Here is a 16,464-nt window from a genome sequence, read left to right as displayed (position 1 = left end):
CAAACCAGGGATTTAGAATAATGTTGGGTTGTAGGATCTCATAGGTTGTGAGATCCTGCAACCTATGAAACCCTAATTGCTGCCTTAATGTGCTACAACTACACCTCCGGAAGCAATGTTTATTCTTGGTGACTGACAAGAACATTAATGAAAGTGTAATAACACACAAGCAAAGGAGGACATAAAATATTTTTTCAACCATTGAGACAACATACCATGGCAACAAAAAGATCACTGCAAGACTCCACTTGGCATACAGTGCTAAACATGTGCAGTGGATGAATACTTCTCTATTAGGTGTTTAGGCTGAAATTTTGTTTCTGTACCTACCTCATATCTTCTGCCTTGCCTTGGAAACTTAGTTTAAAACTACCCAAGTTTACATGCTAATGATGTAGCATGTAAACTTGATAGAAGAATTAGGACAGCTTCATACACTGTTTACAAACATGGATACCCAGCAGTAAATACATTTTCACATGTATTTATGAAACTGCAATATTTTCAGGCAATAAATGCCCTTTTTTGAAAATCTTACGGGAACTTATGCCAGGCAGCCAGGATTAAATGCGTTTTCTTTCCATGTGAACATGCCAGGTCAACCTCACGTTTGCCATCAAGTAGTATGTGAAAAGGCCTTTGTACACCACAAGTTGATATATATTGTAACTTTCACTTTATTAGTAGTAAGGCAACCAAATACAGGTCATAGCCAAGCATATATACTTCTGAGAATAAAACACACATAAAATAGAGCCTATCATGTACCGAGAATAAAACCTACAAATCATAAGACTTGAGGTAGGCCAGATAAGTTTGTTTAAACTTGGCAGCCTTCACTGCAAATTTAGCCGTATTAGACATTATAAACCTCTCTGGGCTGGACAGCAGACATTTAATCTTATCCATATCACTGAATGTAGAGATCTTAGCTACAAGATTCTGCAAATATTTTTGCCTGGGTCCATCATACAATTTACAATATCACATATAATGTATGGTGTCCTCTACCTGTTGGCTGCTGCAAATGTATAGGCACTTCCTGCAAATATGCCCCTGGCAAAAGGCCCAGTAGCGGGTGAAGAAATCTATTCTGTACTGATTCAAGCAGAACTGGCTCCAGAATGCCCCAAATTTCTGCCCTGTATATCATCTGAGGGATAACTTTGGTGGCAAAAGCTCTTAAAGCTGGCTTCACAAGACTCCCACCCTTCACTCTAGCAAATTTTAGGACTGACTGCATTGAGCATTGGGCTTTGAGTCTGGTAGCCTGCCAGTGGCCATTCCACAGGCCACTGCAAGCAAAACAGATTCCCAGACAGTTAAATCTGTTAGACTGTTCCAAGTGATGGCCGTCTAGGACCCATTTATGTTTAACTGTATACTCTGATTTTTCTTCACATCGTATATTATAACTGTGCCATGGCTCAACTCCCTTTAATGGGGTTGCTATTTCCTTCTCCTACTATGCTCACTGGTCTGTGTTCAGACATAATGATAAACTATGGCTTATCGTTACAAGAACAAGCCTAGCAAGCCTTGGGTTTGGGCGCTGCCTTCCTTACCTCTCCTCTTCCAGCATGGTGACAAGGTGATTGGAAGCTTTTGCTTCAATTTCCTTCAAACCCAAACTGTGGTTAATCTTAAATATTGGAACAAACCAGATTCATGAACCAAGATTAGAAGCAGCCTTGTTTCAGTAAAGTGGAGTTAACCACAGTCTGTCCGGGTTCAGACATAATGCTAAACTGTGGTTAGGCAAAAACAGAAGTGAACATTTCCAGTCCCCTCCTCATGGCCACACAAGAGAAGGGGAGGGGAAGCCTGAGAGACCCGAGACTCACCTAGGCTTGTCCCCCTAACGAGTTTGTCGTTATGGTAAAACAAAGTTATCGTCTCATTTAATTGTCAATTCCCATTCTCTCTCACCGTCCTGTTTTATTGCAGATACATACTGGCTGCAATTGAATTACATACCTTCCTGAAGTAAAGAAATACAGCGGGCCTCATAAACATGCATAGGATCACTATATGAATTGTCCTCCATTATTCAGCAACACGTAATATTGTATGTTTTTATAAAGGTACTATTAGAAATGGATTGTCCTTCCCCTTCACAATCAACACTACAAGGAGACAAAGCTTCAGGCTAATACGACTTTATTTTGCTAGAGACTTGCCTTTCTACAAATCCAGATTCAAGGAAGCTCTGACTGCCTTAGGCCCTAAACAACTAACTTGTGATCTCTAATCAAAGGAGACGAACCAGAGGGTAGTGAAGTTGCCAGCAGTTTGGATGTGAACCTCATAGCCAAACTTGCTTCACAGTGATGCCCCTCTCTTAGGGTGGCTCCCTCCTACGCTGACTTCCAAGAGTGGCTATCTTGGCAGAGCATCTGAGCCCTGCCCCTAACTTTTCCAGTTTTGCTTTGCAATGAACCCTAGCGTCTCTCAAGTCATGCCCCTCTTCTTCCTCCTCCTCCTCCTCAGAAACTTGAGTTCTCACAGTGGAAGGAGGGATCAGGATCTCAGCCTAGGCCATCTGTTTGTCAAGGCTTTTGGAGGAATCCCTCCCAGAGTCTTGGCTCTCTAGGAAAGGTCCCTCCCCTGGGCTCTGATCTAGCTGTTCCAACTCTGATTCAGAATTGGAGCTTTCAGACATCTTAAGGGGCTTGGACTCATTCCTGACAGGTACCACATAAACCGCAGTTATTGTATAACAATAGTTCCACTTCTCATTTTGATTAAAAAAAAAAAAACATTCTTAGCCTTATTTGCCCCTTATCTTTTTGTTTCCATTACAACAGCCAAATCTTCCTCACAGTTCCATGTTCTATTTGAAGTCACCATCCACAAAAATATACTAACCTTCACTGGCTGAAGTTCCACAACCCTCAAGGTTTAAGAGGATATTATCATCTTTGTCATCTCTGGCACCTCCCAACAGCATCCAGCTCTCCACATTATCACTTTCAGAGGCTACACTTGCCACATCATCTGCATCCTCATCACTAGAGCTGTCCCCTATTACTAAGATCTTGTGGATCATGCGAACACCATCACGGTGAAAAGAAATTGACTTTTCAGTAGCCCTTTTCTCTTTTCTTGAAGTTTCAGTAGCCCGTCCCTTTGAATTCAGGGTAATCCATGAAGAATCTCTACTAGATTTTGGTAAGTTGGGCTCAGCAAGGTTGTATGTTCTTCCTGGAGTTGGAGACTGTGGTATCGTTAGCTTCTGGAGTTTGCTTTTGTAAATGCTATCTTCATCAGGGGTATCAGATAAGATGATGACATCTGGACTATCAGAAATGTGAATAATATCACTATCTGAAATTATAATAGAATTATTTCTCTGGTCCTGTTTACTCATTGAGCTCTGATTCTTCACAGATCCAACTTTTTCAGTTTCTTCTTGCCCATTGACATCCTCAAGGTCTTGTGCATAATGGACCTGACTGTAAAGATGAAATTCTACCTCACTATCAATACTTGTTTCACTGGAAGAATCTTCGCAGTATAGATCATCTTCAAATGCTTCTATATCATCGTATCCACCAAACATCATGGGAAATGTTCTGTATCTAGAAAAAACCCAAAACAATAATGGATGATGCTAGATAATCCCATATGTAAAATGGCATTAGAACACACGCAGCAATCTTAAACTGCACAAAGCATCAGTTCATCCATTTTAACAACACAATCCTATGCATGTTTACTCAAAAGCATGTCCCATTGTGTTCAATGAGACTTACTCCTAGTTAAATCTCCATTTCGGACACTTTCTACTTATTTATTCATAAGTAGATAATAGAAATTAGATTTTCTCTTCAGATTCTTCAAATATGAAAGACATTAAGAGACAATATTCCTCTTTCATGTACCCCCCAAAACAAAATATTATGAGACATTCAAAAACACCAAATTATTGTGCACCAATTGTTGATTGGAACACCATAGGATCAAGGCTATCATTAAAATGTCACCTGGTCACCACGGGCAACTAGAAGTATCCCTCAGGAGACCAATTAGTGACTCAGAGACCCTGATTTGCAGCACATTCTACAGCATGAGAATAAAGAAAAAAAAATCCTTTGGACAAGCTCAGTTCTGTGCCGCCTGAATTTCAATGATGAGAAATGGAAATTTTCCTACTACTATATTTATCCACAGAAAGTTTTCTACTTTTAGAAACACAGTGTTTCATAACATTAATTAGTAACTAAGAGAACAATCCTATGGCCACTAGACACTGCCTAGAGGGCCATAGGATTTTTCAGTTTCTGGGAACTGAGCTCGGAGCCTGGGCTCGGAGCTCAGTTCCCAGAAACCATGCCCCTGTCCCTGTTGTAGCCAGCAGTTTTCTCCACCCCAGCAGTTTCTCCGTACTCCCAAACAGAGTGTGGAGAGGGTGAAAAGGGGGAAGTCCCAGGGGAGGAGAGGGGACCACAGAAGCCTCTTTACGAGGCTGCCTATGTGCCATGCAGCCTTCCCACTCCCGCTCCGACGTCCCCAGCTAGACGCAGGAAATTGCATACCTAGGCATCAGCCTCCGAGTTCAGAGGCTGACATCAATTGCCATAGGATTGTGCCCATAAAGAATGAACACAATACATGTAAAATTGAGCAACTGGCATATATAAAATGATACTCAAATCTAAAAATTAACGCTGTAATTGACTTTTTTTATCTGACTATCCCTCAGAAGTAGATATATCTATACACACAGCTCTTCAGGCATGCCAGAAGTAGCCTGTTAAAGTGCCTTCACTTTATAATAAGGGAAATGTATGTAAAGGAGCTGTCATACCTTAAAATATTTACTACAAGTATTCAGATTTTTTAAAATGCCAAGCTTTGAAATTGTTTGAATATAATATTTAAACCATTTTAAGTGCATTGTTTAATTTCCTCTAATCAAACACATCAGTTTAACTACTTTTGGCTATTGGGAAAACTTTTCAGATATTCAGACAGCATGTAAAATCAATACGAACTTTTAAACATTTAAAACATTTGAACATTTAAACATCCATAAACTTAGGGAAGGCAATTTTTTCTGGCATAAATGTTTCCCCCAAACCCTCACATCCTGTTGTCAATCATTAAGACAAGACATTTGCACTAGAAGCTTCCTGTTATATTTGCAAACAGCTGTTGTTTATAACCTTCTTGTGTCAATCAAAACCCAGTATGTTCATAAAATATTTATTTTAAAGATTTATACCCCAACTTTCAAACAAATTATCTCCAAGGCAAGTTACAAAAGGTTATAGCAATTAACTCATCCCTTGGTGGTGGGGCATCTAGGAGAGATGCTGGGAGAACATGATGCTAAAGCTTCTCCCCAGCCCTCTTGGTGTCCCTGCCACCACTGCAACTATCTTAATGAGCCCTGCAACAAGGTCAGAGGAAATACCCTCCTCCCAAAGAGTGTGCTTCCAGGTGGCACAGGATGTAACTGTTAGAATCAGCGGACTGGTTGTGCTCCCTAAGTGTGGTCTTTGCCTTTGGTAGAAAATCTGATCTCTTTTCACTTACCTTTTTTTGCCCTGAATCTGAGCAATAGGGAAAGGTGTGAAATAAACACCAATTAGCTGTTTGCATTGGCTGCAAAAGCTGAAGCTGCCTTAAAAAGAAAACAGCCTGGAAATCACTTGTGGTGCATGGATTTCATTCAAGGGCTGCACAGGAGTACTTATGTTACTCAGCAGGGCCCACAAATCCACACTCACAGGCCAAAGACTCCCAGCAGCCTTTCACAGGTTCTCACTTGCACTCCAGTTGGCAGAAAGTAAGAGGCAACCAGTGCTAGTCCCACTGTTTATCATCTTACCCAAGGCTAAATGCAAATAAAATAAGATCCCGCCTCTCCCTCAAGTGACACATGCAGAAGAAGAAACGCAGAAACATTAAAAAACCTGATGTCACAAGTGAGAGACAACTCGGTCTCCCCCCACCCCATGGCCTCTGCACTTGTCAGAGAAAAAGGTAAAGGATTGTGTCCAGTGGTGTGTGGCAGCCAGCAGAATATACCGCTAGCAGAACAGATTCCCTTGTGCCTCTGCAGCCCTCCATTGCACCCCAAATAAACTTTGGAGGGCTGGGGAGCAGATCTGGGAGGCACGCAGGGGGTAACGGGGAGGAGAGGAAAAGGAAGTCCACTGTATGACTGGAAGTCTGCTCACTTGATGTTGGATGTAGCACTGAGTCTTATCTCACAAGAACGTTTGGGTAAGATTTTATTAAATTTATATTCCACCTTTCCACTAAAAATAGTACTCAAGGAGCTAATAAAATAGAGAATTATAATTAAAACAAAAACAAATCAATTAAAACACATTAATAAAAAAATGAAATGGTGCCCACAAGTCAGCTAAAAAGCCAAAAGCCTGTCTGAATAAGAATGCCTTTGGCTGCCAGCAGAATTCCAGAGCCTTGGAGCAACCACTGAAAAGGCCCTCTCTCACATCCCCATCAAACATGCCTCCAATAGTGGCAGGACAGAGAGAAGGGCCTCTCCTGAGGATCTTAAAACCCAGGCCAGCTCATAGGGGAGAATGCGGTCTTTCAAATAGCCTGGTCCCAAGTTGTATAGGGCTTTATAGGTAGGGATTTTGCGGGCGCCCGTTTTGGTCCACCAATTTGACAGACCACTGGCGCCCGCCAAACTGTGCCCACCGAACTCCCTCCTGCTCACTGGCCCTCCGGGCTGCAGTCGAGCACCCCCTCCATGCTCAATGAGCAACCTGTAACTTACCCCGGCCTGTTCATCTCTGTGCCGATAGCCATGTTTAAAAAAAAAAAATTACCATCGGCAGCACTTGCCCACAGAGCTATATGCAAAATAGCTCAGTGAACTAGAGTCTATGGGCAATTCACAGCGCTTTTTGCATATAAGTCTATGTGCCCACACAGACTTATATGCAAAAAGCGCTGTGAATCGCCCATAGACTGTAGTTCACAGAGCTATTTTGTGTATAGCTCTATGGGCAAGTGCTGCCGATTGCGTTTTTTTTTAATGGTGATTGGCACAGAGACGAACAGGCCCGGGTAAGTTGCGGGCTGCTCATCAAGCACAGAGGGGGCGCTCAACTGCAGCCCAGAGGGCCAGAGAGCAGGGGGAAAGCTCGGGGGTACCTGGAGAACACAAACTAGGATGTGTTCTCACATCCCTATCTATAGGTCAGAACCAGTACTTGGAATTTTGCCCTACAGCCCTATAGCCAGTGAAGCTGTTGTACCAAGGGAGTCACATGCTCCCTATAAACTGGTCTCTGTCAACAGTCTGGCTGCAGCATTCTGAACCAGCCAAAGTTTCTTAATGTTTTTCAAACACAGCTCCACATGGAATGTGTTATAGGCATAGTTGGCACACTAGCTTTAGCTATGCAAATGCACTCCTGGCCACCACTGAAACGTGGGCATCCAGGTTCAGGTTGAATCCAGGAATACACCCAAGCTATCAACCTGAGTCTTCAAGGGGAGTGTAACTACATCCAACACAAGCTGGATCCCTGATCTGCCTTTCAACTGACCAGAAGTGCCTCTGTCTTAACTAGATTAAGCTTCAATTCGTTCACCCTCATCCAGTCCATTACTGACATAGACACTGATTTAGATCTTTCTTAGATTCTGATGGAAACACAGAACTGGGGAGAGATAGAGTTAGATAAAGGTTCCCCATCTTAAGTACACACTAGCCACAAGTTTAAAAACGAGAGAAGGGTGCACAGATCACACAGATCTACACAGTGTTTCTAGCGAACAGCTACCAGGGGATAGTTGTCACTGTCAGTCCTAGTTTTAAAGCGTCAGGACAGACTCATTAGGCATGCACTCATGCGGATGGGGTATCTTTACATTTTGCTAGCCATATGCACATGAGGTAGTAAATGCTACTTGTCACAGACAAGAGGCAAACCACGTCTGTCTGAATGCTGTCTCTTCCTCCAAGGCAAAGGAGAAAAAGGATTACAGAAAGCCAGTCTAGGGAAGAAAGCAATGGATATCTCAAGACTTGGAAAGCAAGTTATGCTCCCATTCATATGTGTCCACAACCAATACAGAGTTGATTTTGTTCACTTGTTTCTAAAGCATGATAAATTCAAAAGAATCAAATCAACAGAGCCAGATGACATGCAGTTAGTAGTGATCCCTGGGTATTAAGCAACAATAGTGCTTACTTTATCACCATGTTTGCACTCAGTGGGAACAGCAGAAGAATTTGCTTAGAAAATGGAATTTTTACAATACAGATGATACGGTGTTAACACAAAGCTCAGGAAAATTGTGAAATATTAAACGATAATGCTGTAACTTTAGCCTTATGATAGCCTTTTAGACTGTAGGCCTGCAGACAGGGCCTGTTCTATGTTTTCACTTTTCGTAGAATACCTAGGGGGCTGAGGCACTTCATGAAAAATTATCTGAAATACATTTTTCAAACATCAGTCATGCCTCTCAAATAGAAAGCACTTTCCACATTTTATTACACACAAAACTCATAACCTGCAACATCACTAGTAGGCAGAGGCTGACTTCCATATCTTAAGTAAAGCTAACAGGTCCTGGTACTATAACAGCAGAAGGCTTGCAGTTCAAAAGAACACAATGCATACTGGGAGGGACTTAATTTTCCACACTTTGGGCTCATTCATATGAGCCTTAGCCTGTGGGGGTATTTCTCACAAGAAATGCCTTGAGTTAATAACCACCCCTTCACACAAAGCAGATGAAGAAGGGATGGTTATCGAGTCAAGGCTATCAAGCCAAGCCATATTGCCATGCTATATGGATGTAGCACACCAACATTTGTGTACCAATGTTAGATGGAGACAAGGATTTGTCTGTGGTAGAATATATACTATTTAAAGATTTGCAGAAACATTTTAAAGGACAGAGTAGCAGACTTATACTCTGAAAAAAATGTGAACAAGTCTGACTGTCTAGAGGAAATCATCTCACAATTCAGATGGGAAGCAATCTGCTGGCTGCAACTCACAAATCACTCATTATACAGCATATAGGAAGCTGGCTTATACCAAGTCAGGACATTGGTCCGTTTAGCTCAGTTTTGTCTACATGGAATGTCAGTGGCTTTCCAGGATTTCAGACAGGAATCTCTCCCAGCCCTAACTGACAATGCTGGGGAGTGAACGTGGGATCTTTTGTATGCAAAGCATGTGCCCTACCACTGAGCTACAGTGCTGCTATTAAAACTATTACAACTGTCTGCAGAAAGTAGATTTCAGCATCTGTAACCTTAAGGACAAGGGAAGTGGTAGGGAAGGGCATTAGGTGCCAACCTGCTGAAAACTCTTTGGCGTTTATAACCTTCTTAGAAACAAGGATAGGAGTAAGCAATCCAATGTCTTCCAGGTGTTTGGAACTACAATCCCCATAACCCCTGATCACTGGCCATGCTGGCTGGGGCTGATGGGAGTTATAGTCCAAAACATCTGGCGGACACCAGGTTGCCTACCTCTGGAAAAGGAAATAGGTTAATATCTTTTACTAGACAAACATGTTCTGGTGGCATTTATCATCATTTCAGAGACATAGCTTATAGCTTACATTTCAGAGAAATAGCTTCAGAGAAAAGCACTTTATCTCATTCAGAATACTGTCAAGTGCTACCAGAACTGTAAGTAAGCTAAAACTCAGCTGGAGCAGCCTGCCCATAGCTACCCACTGGCTTGGCAGGGATTTGAACACATGCTTCCTTAGAGTAAAATTCTAACACGCTGGTCCAGTGTATGCAACCTTCTAAGTTAAATAGAGTTAAGTAGACTTCTCTATCAGCACAGAAAACCTAAACACTGCTGAAACTAATAGGACTTTCCAGGATACCTATATTCCTTATTTGCTGAAAAGAAAGGCACAAAAGTTAATCTATCCCCCCAAAATGGAGATCGCCCATCCCCAAGGGCAGCAAAATCACTCAAATTCACACTCCTAAACTTTCTCTTTCCTAAGAGGAACAGAATGGGATTGAAGGTAGGGTTGATGCCCATTTTTAAATGTTATGTTATGGATTGTTGACATTTTGGGATCCTTATCCATAAGCAGAAAATGTATTATATACAGTGTTTGTCCATCTTTATAAAGTCAACACTATGTATAGTATAAGCTTCAGTTTCAAAAATATTTAATGAAAAGGGATAGTTGTGGGCAATAGCAGATGTACTTCCCCCTTACACACACAGCCTCCGAAGTGAGAAGTGTTACAGCCAATTTTGTTTGCCAAAGCATGGTTTATTATTCCAAGCCATTTTTAGGAACTATACCAACTACGAGTGCAGTTTTCCAACTGTGTGTGTAATAATTACAGCCATTTAAATGAATGACCACATACCCATGGTTATTGTTCTGATTACAATAAATCCTTTTTATGCTCCTCCTGTTTCCCCCTAGTGTCCCCAGTGACATGGTAAACAACTGGACCGATCATAATTTGTAGGGATGCATGAAAGTCACTTACCTTTTCGAAGGGTGACATTCGCGGTGGGGGGGAGGCGCTCCGTCCCTCCCCCCGAAATTCTCTCCGGCCGGCTCCACTCCGCAGCGATTCCGCGGAACTGCCGGACATCCGGCCGCTGGGCAGCCTGCACAGGGACGCAAATGGCGGCTGTTGTAGCCGCCGTCATTTGCGTCCCTGTATTTTGCCGTGATAGGCTACGTAAATATTTACGTAGCATACCACGGCCCAAAAAAAAAAAAAAAACAGCGAATGCAAATGGTGGCGGCTACGGCAGCTGCCATTTGCGTTCCCTTTTTTTGGCCGTCATAGGCTACGTAAATATTTACGTAGATATTACATAGATACGTAGATTACATAAATATTTACGTAAATAAAAATATTTACGTAGCCTATAACGGCAAAAGAGATGGGCGCAAATGGCGGCTGCTACGCCATTTGCGCCCCTCTCTTTTGCTGTAATAGGCTACGTAAATATTTACATGGGCTATCACGGAAAAAAAAAAGAGAACACAAATGGCTGCCGCTGCAGCTGCCACCATTTGCATTCCCTTTTTTTTTGCCGTGAAAGGCTACATAAATACTTACGCAGCCTATCACGGCTTCCGCAGGGACACAAATGGCATCCCTGCGTAGCCGTGATAGGCTATGTAAGTATTTACATAGCCTATCACGGCTATAATGAAGAAGTGAATGGCAGCCACGGCCACCATTCGCAAAGCAGCGTGAACGGCAGCAGGTAGGTGTCCCGTTTTGCGCGCCTTTCACGGGGTGGGGGGGCTTTGTTCCGCCACAGATTTCGCGGGGCCAAATGCACTGGCATTCAGCCTCACCGAGATCCATGCCGGAATTCTCTGACATCCCTAATAATTTGTAAGAATAAAAAGCAACAACCCTACCTGCAGTGATGTGGGGCAGAAAATTTTAGACAAAACATTTTTCTTGTGCTGTTTTTTTCCATGGAAAAGTTTCCGTTTCGTAAGTTCATTAGTAAAAATGAATGGATGCCAATTGCAAATACAACTATTAGGCAAGCTTGACAGTTTCAAAGTTGTAATTAATGTTTTTCAGGTGATTATCTTTAGCAAGTATGTGTCAGAATACATATATGTCACTGAAAGACACCTATGTCTCAGAGTGAAATGGAACCAATAAATAGTGGCAGTGAAACTGAAGGTGCACCCAACAACCTCAGTAGAAAAGAGTTGTAATCTGTTGAAATAGATGAGTAGTGTCAGCATATCATGCACATTTCTTTGGGTTGCTAAGATTAATTAGGGTGCAATCCTATCGACTACATGCTGATTGGAAGCCCCTGAACCCAGAAGCTTCTAATCATCCAATGCAAGGCAGGAGGAGCAGCAGAGGTGATCTTCACCTCCCTGTCTTCCCACTCTGCATATTTTGCTAGACAGCTTCAGAGAGGGATGGAAGGAGGCTGCAGAGGCTCAGGACAGCTCATACCCTGGCCTCTCCGGTCTCCTCCCCTCCCCGCCCTCTTCCCCCTCTCTGAGCTCAATTCTCCAACCTTGGAGGGCAGCCAGTGCAGTTCTTTCCACACCGGCTGCAAGGGAGGGGGATCAGATCTCCAACTCATCTGACATCAAAGCGCTGTCCAGGATCTCGGAGGGGGGAATCCCCAATATTCTATGGCCCCTCAGACAACACTTAGGGGCCACAAGATGTTCCCTTAGCATGTTTTCTAAATGCAAGTAAAATAAACATGCTAAATTATATATCTCTAGAGCATCAGAACGTTTTCCAATACAAACTGAAAAACTTCCTATGCAAATGACCCTAATTTGCATTGGAAATTTTTCTGGAAAATCTTCTAGTTCAAAATTTTCCAGAAATCCCACATCACTGCCTACCTGACAGATGAGAAAAAGCTGTATCCCATAATAAGGACAAATTCCAGAAGAGTCCAAGTTATTCTGTTGTACCAAAAACAACCACAATTGAATGACTAACACATGTATTATTACACTAGTTTTCATAAGCAGCACCCTCCTTTATGAGACATGTAAATTGGATTGTGAAAGATTCTGGATATTATATTATATTATATTATATTACATACCAACATGAGGTAGGAAGTCCACAGCTCAACTCTCATCTCTGGTAGACTTAAGCAAACTACTGTCTCTCATCCTCAGAGGCCCCTCATCCTACCTACAATATGGGGATAATACTGGCCTACTTTGCAGAGCTGTCATAAGGATTACTAAGGTACTATGCATGAAGCACTCTGAACACTTGATATGTGCTATACAAATGCTAAGTATTATAATGTGTGTTAGGTATACAGCGCATGAGTATTCACCCCTCTTTGACTTTTCCACATTTTGTTGTGTTACAACCTGGAATTAAAATGGGTTAATTAGGAGTTCTTGTCATTGATCTACATAAAATAGTCCATAATGCTGAAGTGGGGGGGGGGGGGACCTATACATTGTATAAAATGATTTACAAATAAAAAACTGAAAAGTCTGGATTGCAGAAGTATTCATCCCCTTTGCTGTGACACCCCTAAATAAGCTCTGGTGCAACCAACTGCCTACAGAAGTCACATAATTAGTTGAATGGAGTCCACCTGTGTGCAATTCAAGTGTCACATGATCTCCAAGGTTTCTGGAGGTTCTTGGAATGCCCCAGAGTTTGTTGGAGAGCATATCTAAACAAAAAGCATCATGAAGACCAAGGAGCTAGCAAAACAAGTCCGGGATAAAGTTCTGGAGAAGCACAAATCAGGGTTGGGTTATAAAAAAATACTGTGAACTATGAACATCCCCCAGAGCACCGGTAAATCAATTACTACAAAATGGAAAGAACATGGCACAACCGTGACTCTGCATAGAGAAGGCCACCCACCAAAACTCAGTGATGGGGTAAGGTGGGCATTAGTCAGAGAAGCAACCAAGAGGCCAATGGTAACTCTGAAAGAGCTGGAGGGATCCACAGCTGAGATGGGAGAAACCGTCCATGGGACAACTATCACCTGAATGTTCCACAAAGCTGGGCTTTATGGAAGAGTGGCAAGAAGAAAGGCATTGCCAGAAAAAAAAAACCATATCAAATCCCATTTGGATTTTGCCAGAAGGCACGTGCGAGACACGGCAAACATGCGGAAAAAGGTTCTCTGGTCTGCTGAGACCAAAACTGAACTTTTTGGCCGTACTGCAAAACGCTATGTGTGGCACAACACAAAGTGTTCATTGTCCTGAGAACACCATCCCCATGGTGAAGCTTGGTGGTGGCAGCATCATGTTGTGGGGATACTTTTCATCACCAGGGACTGGGAAAGTGGTCAGGATTGAGGGTAGGATGGATGGAGCCAAATACAGGACAATTCTAGAGGAAAACCTGTTTCAGTCTGCAAGGGACCTGGGCCTGGGGCAGAGGTTCACCTTCCAGTAGGGCAATGACCCTAAACACACAGCCAACGCTACAGTGGAGTGGTTTAAAAACAGGAACCTGAATGTCTTAGAATGGCCCCGGCAAAGCCGATTGAGAATCTGAGGCAAGACTTGGAGACTGCTGTTCATCAACAGTCCCCATTGAACCTTACAGAGTTTGAGCAATTTTTCAAGAATGGGCAAAAATGGCAGGATCCAGATGCGCAAAGCTGGTAGAGACTTACTCCAAAAGACTCACAGCTTTAATTGCTGGCAAGGGTGCTTCTACCAAGTATTGACTCAGGGGGGTGAATATTATGCAACCAGCAAATGCCAGTTTGTTTTTGTTTAATTTTTGTGCCACAATAAAAATATGTTGCACCTTCAAAGTATTAAGTATGTCATGTAAATCAAATGGTTAAAATGCCAATTAAATCCATTTTAATTCCAGGTTATAACACAACAAAATATGGAAAAATCAAAGGGGGGTGAATACTTACACAAGGCACTATATGAAACATATTCAACATTTGCACCGTTCATGCATCTCATGAAGCAAGATTTTGCTTATAGAAAATGTATGCAACAATAAATGTGTATTTAGTATTTAAGATGTCACAGAACTCCTGGACTGTATTTAACTTTTCATATAGGCTATTAAGGGCCCTCCTGGCACTACTCAGGACTGACAAGATTGTTTGCCAACGTCTGTGCTGTTGAGGGGTAGTTTTTCCATACCTTAACATTAGAAGAATAGGTTTGTCACTTTTTGTACTCAAAAATCCTGGCACTCAAGTACTGTCCCTAAGCATGTGTAAAAAAAAAAAAAATTTCCCTCTGAGCAGAACAAAGCTCTAAAATTATGAGGTTTTGGCACTCCACCATTGTCATCCAGGAGCCAATCCATCAGGCAATAACAGAGGCAGAGATAGGAAACAGAGCTACTCTATCAGCTCTGTGGAGGGACTGGGAAGCTTAGAACTGTTTCCATTCCAGCTGGTTGTGATAAGACCAACAATGTCCAGCTGCATTAAAGCTGATCATTGCAAGAACCTCGTAACCTTAAAAAGTGGTGCCTGAGTTTTCCTATTTTCCTTTCCCCATCCCCTTTTCCATTGGTGTGATGTCTGTTTAGATGTAAGCCTGAGAGAGGATAATGTCTTTTACTACTACTACTACTGTCTTTTACTACTACTGTCTTTTACTACTACCGACTACTACTATTATTATTACTGTTGATCTGTAAGCAGCTCTGGCAGCTTTTCAAGCTCAAAAGCAGAGTATAAGTGGTTTAAATAAACAAACAACACATACATACATACATACACACACTTAATTATATAGTCCCTCTAATCAATACTTTAGCCCTCTTACAAGAAACACGTTTAAACAGAGAAAGAAAACGGTGTAGGGGCACAGTGCCTTCGAGCATGGACAAAGTGCTCCTACCCACCCCAAAGAGAACCATCCTATATAAAGCACACACAAAAAATCAAAGGCGCCCAAACTTTGGTGTTTTGTTTTGCCTTTCTGGCTTTTCAGCTTTCTTCTGTGGCAACTAGAAAAGAGAATGAAATCCTGCCTGAACAGCCGTCCGAGAGGAGAAGGGCAGTGCGATGAGAGCCGGGGTGGGAGGGAGACGAGCCGGTACTCTACAGCTGGCCTAGGCGGGCTGGGGGATAAGGGGCACAAGGCGACCTATTTCGTGCGCTCGTTCGCCCACGTTACTCACTAGCGCTGCCTGCCGCGACCAGGAAGCCCCTCGCGACCGGAACAAGCGCCGCCAACGACCCCCCTCCTCCCACCCTTCACGTCGGGCTGCACTTCCGCCCGCTGAGAGAAGGGGAAAAGGGGCGGGACGGGGGGGGGTGAGACTCGACTAACCACTATTGCGCCTGCGCTGCGACAGACCGCGATGGCGAGAGCGCAAGCGCGCAGACGTGCCTGTGATCGCTCATTGTTTGAGGTCACGAGGGAAGGCGGAAGACTCAAAGCGCGCACGTGGCGGCGTCGGCACCGTTGGTCTCCTCTACGAAAGCAAGCCAAGGAGCGTTGGGCTCGGCTCTATCCTCCCCTCCCCCCCCACGGGAAAAATAGAAGGGCTGTGCCGGGATGGCCCCTACCCACGTGGTGCTAAACAGGGAAAAGCCAGGCACTGGTAGCCTGATGAGCAAGGGCACGTGGGGGTTGGAGAGGCACCGGCTTCAGCATCTTTTAAAACCTAGGTTGCAGGATTCTGTGCTTTAAACACAGGTGGGTAGAAAGTGGATCTCCAGATACTTTGGACTTCGGCTCCCAGAAGCCCCTGCCAGCATGGCCAGTGGTCAAGAATGCTGGGAATTGAAGTCCAAACGTGGAGATCGGCTTTCTTCCCACCCCAACAGTTTTGCCACAGAAGGAGAGGACGTGTAAAAGCCTGAATGGCCCCTTCATATTAAAAAAGCTTGCCAGAAATAGTGGCATGTGTTAGAAACACTTGAGAACAATATTTTAGGGCTAAAACCCTTGCAATATTGTATTATTATTAAACCCAGAATGAGCAGAACACATCCAGAACGGAATGGCCCGAATGAGTGAAATCAACCAAAC

The 16,464-nt window shown here is 43.1% G+C and overlaps 1 protein-coding gene across 3 annotated transcripts in view; it reads right to left on the bottom strand.

Annotated features, from left to right (window-relative positions):
* Window positions 1-15,782, bottom strand: part of ZCCHC7 (zinc finger CCHC-type containing 7) — a 177,794-nt gene extending 162,012 nt beyond the window's left edge. The window contains exons 1-2 of one of the 3 annotated variants that reach the window (XM_084834908.1): window positions 15,608-15,782; window positions 2,869-3,581 (exon numbers count right to left, since the gene is read on the bottom strand). In XM_084834908.1, coding sequence (XP_084691034.1) covers window positions 2,869-3,565 — 697 coding nt within the window. In that variant the 5' untranslated portion in view covers window positions 3,566-3,581; window positions 15,608-15,782. Of the gene's footprint in view, window positions 1-2,868; window positions 3,582-10,483; window positions 10,559-15,457 lie in introns of those variants that run through there. The other 2 variants (XM_084834906.1, XM_084834907.1) reach the window with 2 other exon arrangements.
* Window positions 15,783-16,464: the final 682 nt, after the last annotated feature.

Source organism: Heloderma suspectum, chromosome 2 (genome assembly GCF_057233095.1).
Source record: "Heloderma suspectum isolate Gila_16-S chromosome 2, 16-S_ref, whole genome shotgun sequence".
In the NCBI taxonomy this organism is placed as follows: domain Eukaryota; kingdom Metazoa; phylum Chordata; class Lepidosauria; order Squamata; family Helodermatidae; genus Heloderma; species Heloderma suspectum.
The sequence above is the reverse complement of the archived record's forward strand: the minus strand, read 5'-3'. Positions and strand labels throughout refer to the sequence as shown.